This window comes from Perognathus longimembris, chromosome 24, assembly GCF_023159225.1.
Source record: "Perognathus longimembris pacificus isolate PPM17 chromosome 24, ASM2315922v1, whole genome shotgun sequence".
NCBI lineage: Eukaryota > Metazoa > Chordata > Mammalia > Rodentia > Heteromyidae > Perognathus > Perognathus longimembris.
Window position 1 is genome coordinate 10,728,926 of NC_063184.1, and position 15,659 is coordinate 10,744,584.

The 15,659-nt window shown below is 37.5% G+C and overlaps 1 protein-coding gene across 26 annotated transcripts in view; it reads right to left on the bottom strand.

Moving 5' to 3' along the window:
- Ank2 (ankyrin 2) overlaps positions 1-15,659 on the bottom strand; it is a 457,187-nt gene that overhangs the window by 158,825 nt on the left and 282,703 nt on the right. For all 26 annotated transcript variants that reach the window (XM_048333410.1, XM_048333424.1, XM_048333422.1 and 23 more), the window contains one exon: positions 1,585-1,683. In XM_048333410.1, coding sequence (XP_048189367.1) covers positions 1,585-1,683 — 99 coding nt within the window. The remainder of the gene's footprint in view (positions 1-1,584; positions 1,684-15,659) is intronic.

Consider the following 15,659-nt stretch of genomic DNA (forward strand, 5'->3'; position numbering starts at 1 on the left):
CAAAGTGTGCAAGCATTTTCAACTTTGCTGGTATTCTGACTGATTAAAAGATGTCATTTTATCAAAATATTAATAAAAAATCTCTCTTCTATCTTTCCTAATACTAGTATAGTGTTGAGAACACAGAAAGACCGAGTTCCCACTAAACAAAGAGAGCAAATGTGTGTGCATAAATGAGTTTGTGTACATGAATATATGTACATGTGTGTGCATAAATGTGTGTGCATGAATGTGGGCATGTGTGCGTGTGCAGAAATATGTAACTGTGTTTCATGGGATTTTTTATCAACAACCAAGGAGATCTACTGCACAGAAACATTAGCTTTTTAAAAAAGTTTACAGAAACACTGATTATATTTTGCCTTGCAAAGGACCCTAGGGAATCTTCGTGGTAGACAAAATGTCTTTTATCAGAGCTATGTTTCTTACTAGAAGGGTAGGTTGCTGCTCAGATAGTTTGAAGAATGAAAAAATAAATTTTGCTTCAATCATTCTACTAGTGATTCCTAGCATTTGCTAAAACAAAAGTTATCATATACTACAAAAATCACAAATGAGAAATGATTTAAATATTTGTGAAAGTATAAACAGACCAAGAGATTAAAAAATAGTCATGAAGTAATTAAAGAAAAAGAAACAGAAAGAATGAAAGTAAACAGAAACCTGTAGATTCAACTTCACAAAGTTCTTATTCTGTTATGAACTCACTTGTGGAACCATTATACAAAAATATTTTTAGTTATCAATACAGGTTTAAATATAATGTAACAAAAGCAGCATCAACAAGACAGCAATGGTTCCTAGTTATATCAAATGTTTTATACTTCTTTACAAACATTATATTGATAAAATCTAATCTTATACTAATTATTCAATAAAAGACCCCAGACTCTTTCTATTAGAATATGAAATGTGCTACATATTGTCATATCAGGCAAAATGAACCTAATAAAAGTTATATCATTTCAACTGAGGCATGAAAGTTATATGTTCATTTCACTGAGAAGTTTATCCCATCATTAAAAAAAAATGAATTTACCAGCAAGGCACTGGTGGCTCACTCCTGTAACCCTAAGCTACTCAGGAGGCTGAGATCTGAGGATCGCAGTTCAAAGCCAACCCATTCTTACCTCCAATCAACCACCAGAAAATTGGAAGTGGCTTTGTAGCTCAAAGTGGTAGAGCACTAGCTTTGAGCAGAAAAAAAAATAAAAAGAGATCAGGGATAGTGCCTAGGCCATGAATTCAAGCTCTATGACTGACAATTAATTAGTTAATTAATTTTAAGTGAATTACCTTAGGAAAACAGATGCTACTGTCTACAAAGGAAAACGTTAATCTAGTCTTCTTTGTGAATCAAAGGAGGAAAGACTATACATTAGAAAATCATTTTACAGATTGTGTGACTCTTGTATCCACATGCAAACTTGGTAAAGTGCAGTGAAGATTTCAAATTTATCGCTGCATGGTTAACAATTTCATTGTCCTAGTAGACTTCTGAAATAAACAGCTGGAGAAAGAAGCTTTCAATCACTTCCCACCCTCTAAAGAAAATGAGTTGTCATGGTATGGACAGCACTGTACCTTCGTGGCAGAATCCACCGAGGAACCTCTGCCCAGCAGCTCCTGAACCAGCCCCACGTGGCCTTCCTTGGCAGCCAGATGGAGAGCGTTGAGTCCATTCTGAGAGAGGAACAAGAAAGCCTTGGAATTAGAGATATGGGAAGATGGCACACCCATTCCATTCTCACGCACAACCCAGAGAACCGGGCACATTCTCTTCCCTCCTTTTTCATTTACATTAACGTGAATCCATTTAATTCAGAGAAACCGATTTTCAGTGTATATGATTCAGAAAGGTAAAAAGGCACGGGTTCATTAGAAACATGAGATGGCAACTTCAAGAAACTGATTTCGTGCAGAAATATCTCAGTACTCTTCCAGTGAGTTTTAAAAAGAGTAATTCTGTATCGTTTGTTGTGTTGGCCAAAATTAAAATTCTCTGTCCAGTTTCTGGGACATCTAGAGATTAAATAGATCTTACTGTTTAACAAATTGGTGAGGATTTTCCCCATTTATAAAGTGATACACCAATTTTAAGGCAACACACCTGCAGTGTTACATTATACTTGGAACACATTTAGCATTGTTACTAAACAATTTTCTTTACAAAAATTAAAATTTATCTTCTGATTTCTGATGTATTAAAACATATGGTTCTCATCTGTCCAAACGGTATTGAAAGACGTTATGTGGTCCTCACTACCTTAACCTGACCTGCTAATTCAATGCAGTCCTTCCAAATAACAAATCTTCACAGAAATACACATCCAAACAAACAAAAAAGAAAAGAAAAAGAAGAAGCAGCCTCCTAAAACTCATTTGAAATGACAAGACTCAAACTAGCCAAAGCATTCTTAAAGTGAACAAAGCTGGAAACATCACACTAAAACATATTTCACACTTCAAAGCATAATATAATGGTATAGTTACCAATGTTGCAGAACACTGGCACAGACACAGACTTATGGGAGAGAAAGAACATGGCGCCCAGAAATAAACCAATACATTTAGAGCCAACTGGTTTTGGACAAAGTTGCCAATAACACACATATGGAAAAGACAGTCTTGCCAGGCGTCAGTGGCTCACACCGGTTATCCTAGCTATTTGGTAGGCTGAGATCTGAGGATGGAGGCTCAAAGCCAACCCGGGAAGGAAACTTCATGAGACTCTTATCTCCAATTAACCATCAGAAAGCCAGAAGTGGTGCTGTGGCTCAAGTGGTAGAGTGCTAGCCTTGAGCTGAAGAGCTCAGGGATAATGCCCAGAATTCAAGTCCCACAATCAAAAAAAAAAAAAAAAAAAAAAGACAGTCTTTTCAATAACACCCAAGAAAACAAGTTATCTGCAGGCTAACAATCTCAGCAGTGAAAATAGTCAACTCAAAATTATTTAAAGACCTAAAAAAATATAAAACTCCCAAATTACAAAACCACTAGAAGAAAATATAAGTAAAAGATGACACTGGTTTGCAGAAGGACTTCTTGAATGAATAAAACCTGAAATGCATAAGGTAACACAAGTAAAAATAGTCACATGTCATTACATCAAACCGGAAGGGTTCTGAATAACAAAAGAAATAGCAGATTGAAGACAATTTATGAAATAGAAGAAAATACTTGCAAAGTATATATCTGACAAGGAGTTAGTGCATAAAATATTTAAGAAACTCATTATCAAAGGATATTGTTATATAACCAGAAGATTGTTATATGTATATTTAAAGAAGCAAATGTTTCAAGTATTAGTACCAATTGTTTATGTAAAGTACAAGTTAGGATTGCAGATATTTTATTCTATGTTATTTTTCCTCATTTTTGTCCAGTTATTAGAAGGGAAACTCATCTGTTTTGATGGTTTGGGCAACCTCATGCTACTAACCAAAAGTGACCAGTGCCATATAGTCGGAATTTTTGTTGTTTTGCCATCAAAGAAAATAGACTGGGCAGAAATGCATGCCAGTGTTTTTCTAGTACTTTCCCAATACTGTGCACATTAGAAGCCTAAGTCCTTTCCATATCAAAACATACAAAACTGCTAGTTTTTCTTTATTACAACATTAAACATAAGCTTGCAGAGATCTGGCTTGAGTCTTTTTTGAGAGAAGTTATATGTAATAGACACTGTGACTTGCTATTCCCTAGATTAATATCAGGATAGATATTCAATTAGGTCACCAGAAAGCAATGTGTCTGGAACACATTATCTTTGCTCCCTACAGAAATGTCTTTGCTCCATTATAAAATGTCAGTACACATTTGCTTTCTCCATAAGGTAGATACGTGAGACGTTCATTGGAGCAACATTTATGTCTGCATGATGACAGTGACCCTCTGTACTATGGCAAATCTCAACACTATGAAAAGGTTTTAGTAATCTGAAAAGACTCTTTGTTTCATTTTTACTGTTCTTTAATTTAGAGAAGTACATCATTTAAGATTCCTGTCTTTTTTTTTTTTTTTTGCTACTTACCAGGAAGCAGAATAAATGCAGTCTCCATATGAGTTAAGTAACTGCATAGTTATTTTCTTATTCCTATTGCTTAGTTTTGTTTGTTCTCATGTTTTTTACTTGAAATAATGATAGGATCTCAGTGCATATGAGTATGTGTGTGGATATGTTGTGCTGACAATAATCTATTCCCAAAAAAATCTAATCCTTTTTATATCTCAAAATGGAGAGATGACAATGTCTCATACCAGTAATCCTAGCTACTCAGGAGGCTGAGATCTGAGGATCACTGTTCAAAGTTAGCCCAGGCAGGAAAGTCCATGAAACTGTTATCTCCAATTAACCACCAGAAAACCAGAAGTAATGCTATATGCCTCAAAGGGGCAGAGCACTAGCCTTGAGCCCAGGCCCTGAGTTCAAACCCAATGACAAAAAAAAAAATGCAAACACTATACTAAGAACTCACCATACTTATCTTGGTATAATCTTGTACCTCCTAAGATTTACAGACAGTAATAACACTGTGTATCAGATGGCAACTAATTCTAATCTGCACCTCAGTGGATCAAAATATGTACCCAAATTTTAAAGGTAAAACAATAGAAACAATATAGCTTAAAGTTTTTAAGAGGAAAATCTAAGAATTTATTAAATCTAAAAATAATAAAATATACAGTGGACTAATATTAGCATACTAGGAGATGGGAATGTGGCTTAGCAGTAGAGTTCTTGCCTTTCATGCATGAAGCCCTGAGTTTGATTCCTCAGCACCACTTAAACAGAAAAAGCCAAAAGTGGTGCTGTGGCTCAATAGGTACAGTGCTAACCTAGAGCTAAAAGACCCCAGGGACAGTGCTCAGGCCCTGAGTTCACACCCCAGGACTGGAATATATATATATAATTAACACACTGGAGAAAACAATTGTTTCATAACTGTTGGGGTTCAGCTTTGGCCTTGAGGGGGAAGGGCAGAGGAGAGTGCTCCTGAGACGCTGCCCTTCCCCCAGCCCTGGGGGAATGCGGAAACAGGCCACAATTCGAACTGGCTTTGCAACCAACCCCCCAACTTTCTCGCCAGCTCATGTGCTCCCCATCTTCGTGGGCTTTGCCCATGGGGTGGTGCTATCCAGGTGATGTTAGCTCATGAGGGGGTCTTATGACAAGCTCGCCAGCCTATCGCCAGCTCTTGGTCAATCACCCCTTTTCTCTTCACCCCTACTAAATCAACTGTTAGCCTTATTAAATCAGATTTGCTCTTGAAGCATCTCCGAGATCTGTCTGCACCTGGCTTCCTTCATGGGTAAGGAGGGAGGACAAGGGATCTCGTACAGCGGCTGTGTGCACCTGAGGTCTTTCCTGAGCCCCCCACTCCACTCTGGCCTTACTTGCCGGTTGGGTGACCAGGGTAGAGGGTGAGAAAGGGAGCGATTAGATTAGAGTAGAGCCTGACACCCCCGTGCCAGGGGAGGCGACCCGAGCCCGGCACATAACCCTACTGAATCAAATTTGAAGGAAAAGAAAAATAAAGTAAAAAGATTTCTAAAAGTCATTAAAGCACATGCTGTTAGTGAGTTTATTAGAGAAAACTGGATAGATTTCCTTTTCACTATTAATAGGCTACTATTTCTTAGTTAGATGCTATTGAAAATTGATGAATATTTTTATTTTTTCTGTTCCTATCTTTCTTTTTTCTTCTTTTTTTTCATTATATGATATTAGGAGCAATCACAGAAATATGAAAAGAATACAATCTGCCCTTGCTCTGCTACTAGCCAGCATATGATCTTTCTGCCTTCTAACAGCATCAGCTATAAACAATGATGATGATAATGAAAAACTACATGAGCATACCACTCATATAGCAATATGATGATAGACACATTGTTAATCAACAATCTCTAGTTATTGGCCAAACATCATTTAGCTTCTTTACATAAATTATTTCTATCCTTATAACCACTCCCTTTGAAAGACTAGTAGAAATGAATATGTTAACAACTTGAAGGAGTCATTGATTCATAGCTATGTAAGATTTTAAAACTAGGGGCTGGGGATATGGCCTAGTGGCAAGAGTGCTTGCCTTGTATACATGAGGCCCTGGGTTCGATTCCCCAGCACCACATATACAGAAAATGGCCAGAAGTGGCGCTGTGGCTCAAGTGGCAGAGTGCTAGCCTTGAGCAAGAAGAAGCCAGGGACAGTGCTCAGGCCCTGAGTCCAAGCCCCAGGACTGGCCAAAAAAAAAAAAAAAAAAAGATTTTAAAACTAGAATGGAAAGGATCTTAGAAATCTGAAGTCTCATCACAGTGCTGTGCATATTTGAAGGAATATACATCAACACACAAAAGAGACACATACACACCATTGTTTCTTGTAGCACTCTTTACAATAGTCTGATTTTAGAATGGGTCTAGTGATTGGCTAAAGAAAATGCTCTAGCTAGGTAGGTAGGTAGACAGGATAGAGAGAACCCATAGAGAAAATGTGATATAGATAGAAGCAGGCACAGGAGGGTCACGTCTGTAAGCCTAGCTACTCAGGAAACTGAGGAGGCTGAGATCTGAGGACAGGGGTTCAAAAGCAGTTGGAGCAAACGAATCTTCAGGATTTTTATCCCAATGAACAATGGTGGAGCATTGACCAATCAAGCAAGCTGAGTAAATTTGAGTCCCAGAGGGCAAAACCCAGTACTGCTAAATAAATAAATAAATACTGTATATGAATGCAAATACTGCTGAATAAATATTAGCTCTCTCATCTTCATGAGAGGATTGCAATCACCCTGATTCCTTAGAAAAGTTTAGACAATTTAATGTAAAGTTAGACCACATTTAGGGTTGATTATTACTGGATGTCGTATCTATTCTCTCCACACAGGACACATTCTAGTGTGAATACTGAATGCTTAACAGTTGTCCACATGCCGGTTGACATCATCTTACGTATACTATATGCACTCAAGTTACTCCTCAAAGTATTATTTCATAAATAATATAAAAATAATCTCTTTAATCTTGTTTTTTAATTCTATTTTGATGATTCTGTCTTCTTTTCTTTATGTATGGTGTGTTCACATGTATATCTTCAGGAGAGTAGTGGGAGGGTGCACTTGTTTTAATTTTAATAAAATAAGAAATAACATTGATAGTAATATCAGAAATCAACAGTAATTATTTTTATATTATAGAATATATTCTATATAGAATATATATATAGAATATATTCTATATATTATAGAATATTTATATTATAGAATGTTGAAATTATTTATATATTATCATGTTGGTGTTTATACAATTTGTTATAGAAGCCTACTTATCAAAAAATGATTGAATAATATTCAACAGAATAGACATTACTAAATACGAAGTTGATAGAGCTCACCTCCTCAGTGTAGTATTAAATCATAATAACAACAGCAGTCCAGTTTCCTGACTGTTGGGTTGAATCTGGTTGATAAAATCTTCTTATTATAAAGGGTGTGTAAAAGTAGTCATAATTTTTGATGCACACATGTGAAAATGATACAAGGAGACTTGAGAAAATGACTGGGGTTGAGAGAGATGGAATTTACCATATAATAAAACAATGGCAGAGGGTGACATTGATCAAGATACATTGTACTTACACACTGACATATTGCATTGAAACCTCTGAACAGTTGCTTAAAACAATAATAATATTGAAAAGCCTTAAGCACTGAAAGCAAACAATCAAACCATCTTGATAGTCATAATGAGGTAGCTGCAATTTGAAAGACATGGCATTGGTGTTTAGTAAGATCGGATTCACACCACCTAATAGAGATCCCTCTTGGACTTGCTGAAATGCATATTCATGAGGGGAGAACTTTCACACTTTTCCCTGAAGAGAGTGAATCAAGTTCTAGAGTCACTTGTAGAGGTGAGCTACATATCTATCAGGTTCACTACATGAAAGTAGAGATTAATTTTTAGCAATAATTTAACTACTTGTCATTTTCACATATTCCTTATACTTAAGAGGGACCAAACAAGCAAGCCACTATGAGTAAATTCATGATACTGGTTTTATGTGAGTTAGAGGCTGATAAAAGAATACAAACTTGATTGGGGGGCAACAATGAACAGATATTCACTGGCTTCTTACTGTGAGCAAGATACTTGGCTTATAGAGTCCCATGGCCTTTGCTGCCTGGATGGAGTTTCAGATCTCAGCCTCCTCAGTGGCAAGGATCGCAAGCATGAATGAGTCCCCGATACCCAGCTCAGAGACTTTCCTTCCTAATCTCTGATTAAATCATGTGACTAGCTACAATCTGACTAATTTATGCAGCTCCTTTAGTTGCCATAAAATGCAAAAATGTGAAATAAGATAATTAAAAGTATGAGTGTTCAAGAGTGACAGAAGAAAGATAAGGGAAGAAAATGGGTGCCTGGAAGGACGGTAACAAGGAAACTTTGCCACACCCCCCTCCTTCCAGTAATGGAAATCGGGATCCTGGGTAGAAGAGGCCCTCAAACTAGACACTTTTCTCAAGGAGGACCACATTGCCTATGACCACAGATAGAAATAATCAGGGAATGGAATTTACTAGCTCACTCCTCCACAAGTATCAGTAACATTGAAATGTGCTATACAATAAAGGAAAACACTAAACAACCTAAATGACCCATTAACATATTCCCATGAATCCTCACTTCTCATAGCAACCCATAATTAATCTGCATCATCTCTACATCTCCCAGGGTGCCTTCTTTAAGCTGGGACTTATGTACTAGAACAGAGTTAAGGATTGATTTTGTTTTTATGAAATGAAAAATGTAGCATCGTGGTCAAGTATGGCTCAGCTGATGGGGCTGTGTCTTTGGCTAGTCTCCAAAGGTTTAACAAAGTAAATGGAACAGGTGATCCAGGAGAAAACTTGCTTTCATTAGCAACCTGATAGAGCATTCTCAAATCAGCCAGGTTATTTTCCATTGCCAAAAGATGAATTTCCATGAGGTACTAGTTAAACCTTCATCTATTTTAAAAATACTTATACAGTGATAGCAGTGAGTTGGTGGCTCACTCTTGTAATCATAGCTGCCTGGTATCTGAGGCTCAAGGTTCAAAGCTAGCCCAGGTTCCAATAATAGAAAGATAGCCTTGATCAGAAAAGCTCAGGGACAGCACCTAGGCCCCAACTCAAGCCTCATGTTGGCACACACACACACACACACACACACACACACACACACACATACACACACACACACACACACACACACACTTATTTCACAGGGAAGTGCTTAGAAGGAAAATATTTTACAGACATCACCCTGTAAGTGCTAGATGATCTTATCCACACTGAAATTCCTTTTAGAGCCCCTGGCTCATAACACTAGCCTTGATCAAAAATAACTAAGAGACAGTGGCCAGGCCCTGAGTTCAAACTCCAGTACAAGCATGCACAAAAAAGTTAATTTTCAGTTTACTCAGATTAAGAGGGATGAAGAGGTTATGGATGATTAAAAATATCCAAAGAATGGGAGCACAATAATGATACTGATATCTGTAATATTTTCATTTTTCTTATTCTATATCATAGCATATTTTACACTTGCAATATTGTTTACAGGGATGACACTAAAATTCTCAGAAGTTATATGATGTGCTATAAAGAAGTTTACCACTGGGGCTGGGGATATGGCCTAGTGGCAAGAGAGCTTGCCTCGTATACATGAGGCCCTGGGTTCAATTCCCCAGCACCACATATACAGAAAACGGCCAGAAGTGGCACTGTGGCTCAAATGGCAGAGTGCTAGCCTTGAGCAAAAGGAAGCCAGGGACAGTGCTCAGGCCCTGAGTCCAAGGCCCAGGACAGGCCAAAAAAAAAAAGTTTACCACTAATAAGACAAAAAGTAAAAGAAAAAACGCAAAACTCACATCTCATTTCCAAATCCATAATTGTTAAGTTAAATTAATTGTTATATCTAGCTGCTAGTGGATCATGCCTGTAATCTGTGCTCCTCAGGAGGCTGAGATTTGAGGATTGAGGTTCAAAGCCATCCTGGGCAGGAAAAATCCCTGAAACTTTTAATTCCAACCACTAAAAAGCTGAAAATTAAATTGTGGCTCAAATGGTAGCGTGTCAATCTTGAGGTAAAATGCTGAGTCAGCACTCAGGTTCAAGCACAGGACAGGTAAGTAATAGTAATAATGAATAGTTATAAACTAGTGTTTTGAACTGTCAGTTATGATGCATAGACAGTTAATAAAATCAACTCCTTGGGTTGCTGTTCAGCATATTTCAAACATGATACACAATAAAAATAGAATATATTATGCCTTACAAGTGTCGATGTTAGAATATATTATGCCTTACAAGTGTCGATGTTTCTAACAATATAATTTTACTGTTATTATTAAGTCATTGTACAGAGGAGTTACATTCATAAGACAGGTAATGAGGACAGTTCTTTTTGAATAGTGTCATCCTTTCCTTCCCTTCCCCTAAGTATGAGATTTTTTTATATACATACATATAACCATCTCTGTGTGTACACTAAAAGCTAATACCTAAGACCAAGACCATCTCCTGGAAACTAGATGTCCTTCAAATCATGTGCATAAAATGTTGGTGTATAAGAGCAGATGGTGGATAGGGTTCTGATGACATTTTAAAAAGTGTTCTGAGGTTAAGCATTCCATTTTAGGCAAGTGCTGTGATGCAAATAAGAGTGGAATTAAGCATGTTGAGTTTATCACTGAATCACTGTTAAACCAAGGCTACTTTGGGGGCTGCAAGTGGAAGTGTGGCAAAGTAGTGAACACATATGGAAGGCAACAGAAAACTCTATTACCAGCAGTGTCACTCAACTTAATTCTTTCATACAAAGGGAAAAGGCTTAACTATGTCTTCTTGAGATAATTACTTGTAAAGGATTGAAAATAGTATATACTAATACTCTTTGGATTCTGTATAAACATTATAAACATAATTTATTATTTCCTGATATTGGATGCAAGAAACTATAAATTCCTAATGCTTTCTATTCCCCTATTTACTACCATTGAGACCTGAGGAGTTATGAAGAACTAAACTGGGTGTATTTCAGTCCAATATATAAGTAATGTTTACCTGGGCTAGCAAAAGTATTAATTTCTACATGAATGATTACTTTTAAGATATTTTGATTTACAGCAGAACAAAGGAAGCAGTTGTGTGAAGGATTCCATTCCATTAGGTGTCATTCTTGTCAATAATTCAAAAAGCTGCTGTTTGACTACTTGAAAATTTACCTCGTCTAATTTCGATGTCATTTTCGTAGTCTTATTTCTTTGACTAAATTAATTTTTATGAGAAATTATAAATTCTTTCTTTAGTGGTTGACTTAATATGTTAAAGCAAAATATGCATCTAGATCTGAGAAAGAAAACTATTAGATCTACTGAATAGTCACATTTTCAGGAGTTGTAGAATATTAAACTTAAGAGAAAGCAGAAAAATATTTATAGTCATATTTCAAGCTTATGAAGGCTTGTTCTTGTGAGTCAAGTCCAATTCCAAACACTTCATTGGATTAATTTATTTAATCTTGAATTGCACCTTATGACACATGAATCATTTTCCTGAGAAACTGCATGCTGAGCCCTCCCTCCACTCAGAAAGTAGTCTATGATTCTACAATGCAGTCTTATTTCATTTTTCACTGTAACTTCTCATTAGCTCTATTTGCAACTCTGTGGAATAGGAAATATCTCAGCTCCTAAAAATTATTTCTATGCTTCTAAGCATATAATGTCTAAATATGTCAAGTTTTGAAAAGAATATTAAAAGGAATTTTAGCATTTAGTATGCATGACAAACTTAGCTACTTTCCATTAAGGAGTAAAAATAAATTAACTTAGGATAGATTATCCTTTAAGTTCCTTAGTGATAAAATTCTGTCATTCTAAGTCTAGAAGACAATTAATTAGAGCCTCATTTTCAGTTTTTAAAGACATATTGATAAGATACGGTCTTGCCTTTGTAAGATTTATTCAGTATTTCATGAAAAATATTTTTAAAGAGGTCATTAAAAATCTGAACTTCTTTTTCTCCCTCTAACATAGAATTTATTAAGCCTTGGCAAGCCTCAGAATCAGGTATACACCAGAACCAACACCATTTTTCACTGAAACAATAGATAATTCCAGTGGGTCACCCTGAAGTTTCTTCAGAGGTAAGGGGTCAAAATTAGAGTGTGTGTGTGTGTGTGTGTGTGTGTGTGTGTGTGTGTGTGTGTGTGTGTTATGTGTAAAAGAATGAGGGTGGGGGATCTCAAAGGGAGAGTGCCAAGAGTGGAGAATAGAAAGCTCTGCCAATCAAACTTCCTCTTCTTCCTCACCCACTCACATCCATGGTCACACTTTAGACCTTGTTCTGTGAAATAACAAGAATCTTCCTCCAGGGTGTTTCATCCAAGTTCCACCATTATTTACCTGATACCGGAAGTCCAATCTATTTTTTTTTCTTTTTACTGTGTCTATTTGTCTCCATACTGCAGCAAATTCAGTGCATGGTTTTTTATAACTACTTCATGCAGTTCCCAGTATGGATTTCCTAGGTTTCCTTGCATTTCTCTGATGTTGCCTTCAATGGTTAGCAACAGCACATTCCCAGTGCCCTGTGACTCTCCCTGTGGTTCCATACCTGAATGTGATGGCAGGAAACACATACATGCTACCTGGACTCTGCTGCAATTCCTGATTATAGGCCTCGGGCTGATCCTGAAAATGGTGGCTGGTGGCCATGCTGTCACCCTTAACCAATCTCTTCTGCTCTCCCAGTTCTTCTACACCTGCTCTTCTCTCAGTCCCCACCAAACTCACTCCTACCTTTCCTCTCAACTGATAACCCTAACTCACACTACATGAAAAAAATGCAAGTAGTTATCAGAAAACTTCCAGCTAACATCTAGCTGGCAGTACCTCACTCACGTATTTCCTGCTTCTTTATGTTTAAGTCCTTATTTCTCAAACTAACCCTGCTCCTAGTAATGACCATACACACACACACACACACACACACACACACACCAACTATTCAAGGACACCCTCTAGTAGCTCTTTTTTCTTTATCACTCCCCTTTCTTTTTCTTGAACCATCGATTATTTCTTTTCTTACTTATTTTTCCAACAATGAAATAAAATGCTAGCACTTCTTTTATATTAAAAAGAAGTATCCCTTGATCCCACTTCTTCTCCAAGCTACCTCCCTTGTTCTCCTCTACTCTTTCCATTAACAGCCCTTGAAGGAATGGTCAGTCTGTCTATTGTCCATTGAATGAGCTCCAATATGGCTTTCAGGCCACCACTCCCCTGAAGTTCCTTTAACCCAAAGCACCAGTTACTATAGCAATAAGTATACAAAAGTTCCTCAGCTTATTTGATCTATAGCTTAGACACAGTTAATCCTCCAATTTACCTGAATATATATGTATATATATATACATATATGTATATTCCTTTTTATATTGTTTGGCTTCCAAAAAAACAATACTCTCAAAGTTTTTTCTCTCTCATCTTTGGACACTCTTCCTCATTTTCCTACTGCTCCTCTGGATAATCTTGATGTCTAAAAGTTGGAGAACCCTAAGTCTCAGACCACTAAACTCTTCTATTGGTTATAACACACTTTCTTCTACTTCTAGTCACATTGTTTGGAGTGTAGTTGAGTGCATCAAAATTTATGTCTCCAAGCAGAAAGTCTCTCTCTCTCTCTCTCTCTCTCTCTCTCTCTCTCTCTCTCTCTCTCTCTCTCTCTCTCTCTCTCTCTCTCTCATCTCTTTCTCTCTCTCTCTCTCTCTGGTTGTGGGGCGTGAACTTAGAGCATGGCTGATATCCCTTAGCTTCCTAATTCAAAGCTACAGTCTACCACTTTGAGCCACATCACTGCTTCTGGCTTTTTCTGAGTAGTTTATTAGAGATAAGTGTCTCATATACTTTCTTGCTTGTGCTGGCTTCAAACTGTTATCCTTACATCTCAGCCTACTGAGTAGCTACGATTAAAGGCATAAGCAACTGGTGCCTGGCCAGAATCTCTTTTGTAAACTTCTAGTCTCATTTGTCCAACTACCTAATCTAAGCTTGGATGCCACATAGAGAAATCAAAGGAAAGATGTTGAAAACTGAACCCATCATTCCTCCAAGCATGACCATCCATCTGGTCATCTCGGTCAGAGTTCACGAAACCTTAACCCTCAAGTTACCACCACCACCACCACCCCCGCTCCTGTGGCATTCACAACCTTCATCTCTGCACCCTTTCTTCATTTCTCATCCTGCACTAAATATCCCAACAAAACAGCTCAATTGTCAGGATGTACCCAGTATCCACTCACTTCTTAGCATCTCTCTTGCCTGTTGTGCAAGTGAAAAAACCTCATCTCTCACTTACAGTAATTGTAAAGTGTCCCCCCCCCCACTCGTGCCCTCATTCCCTTTCTGAGTGTTACTATTAAAACCTAAGTCAGCTTACGTGGCTTCTCTACTAAAACTCTCTAATCACTTCTCTTCTTAGTCAGAATTAAAGCCTTAAACCTTAAATAAAGGTTCTTAATGGCTTGATGATGCTTTCTGCTCTCTGCTAACACTCCCTAAATCTACCCCAGACTAGCCAGTCTCCCTCCTGGGCCCTTGCAAATAGCTGTGTGCTTCCTTTTAGAGTGTTCACTTGCCAAGACTTCTAAAATGGTCATCCCCTTCCCTGCACTCAAATACTGCTGGCTTTCATGTTCAACTTCATTGAGGCTTTGTCCAACCATCCTGACTATAGTGACACCATTCTCCCTTCTCTCTGTGTTTTTTCTCCATACCATTGGCTGCCCTTTCTCCCTGCATGCTTCTTAATTTTTCTCTGGTGTTACTCTGTTTGTGTCTGTTTTCTTCGATGGTATATCTGATGATAAGGTATATTAGGTGGTAAGGTATATTAGAGCAGAGTTTGTGCCTGTTGAAGTATTGGTCCAACCCCAGGCCCTAAGACAATGCCCCCGCATGATAAACAGAGATCACATGTCTGAATAAATTTATCAACAAATGCTGTGTCTGAGATCAGAGTGACTGAACAGAATGGTGTGGTTATAGTGTATGAAATGAGTTTGAGAGGTACTACAACTCCTCTTCTTTGGTCATGGGAATAGAGTGCTTAGGAGAATTCTCTGAATCTAAAATCCTCTGCTCCAATCTCAACCACTACCCAGAGTACCTAACAAGACCATCCAGAAATCATTAGCTTGAAGTTACTCTAGCATCTTTTAGATGAAGAAGAGTCACACTCCAAACAGCTTCAGAATGCAGTAGAATGTACCTCTTCTGTGGAGTTGCAAATAACAACCACAACTTTGTAGAGCTACAGACAAAGTAGTTAGGGAAATCTCCTGGAATTGATTTACGCTGAATTACTCTCCATGTTGAAACTCGTGATTCTAAGTATTAAAGATATGAGCCAGACATTATTCAGACCTAACTTGGACCAATGCTAGCCCATTTATAAGAACTAAAAAATAAAAATAAAAATAAATCACAGGATGGTATTGAATCCAAGAGCAAAAGTCACACAAGCCCAGAGCCAGTCACACAAAAAGGAGCATGGGTTCTTCTCAATGAGAGGTCAATTATAAACCCAGAGCCATTAACTATT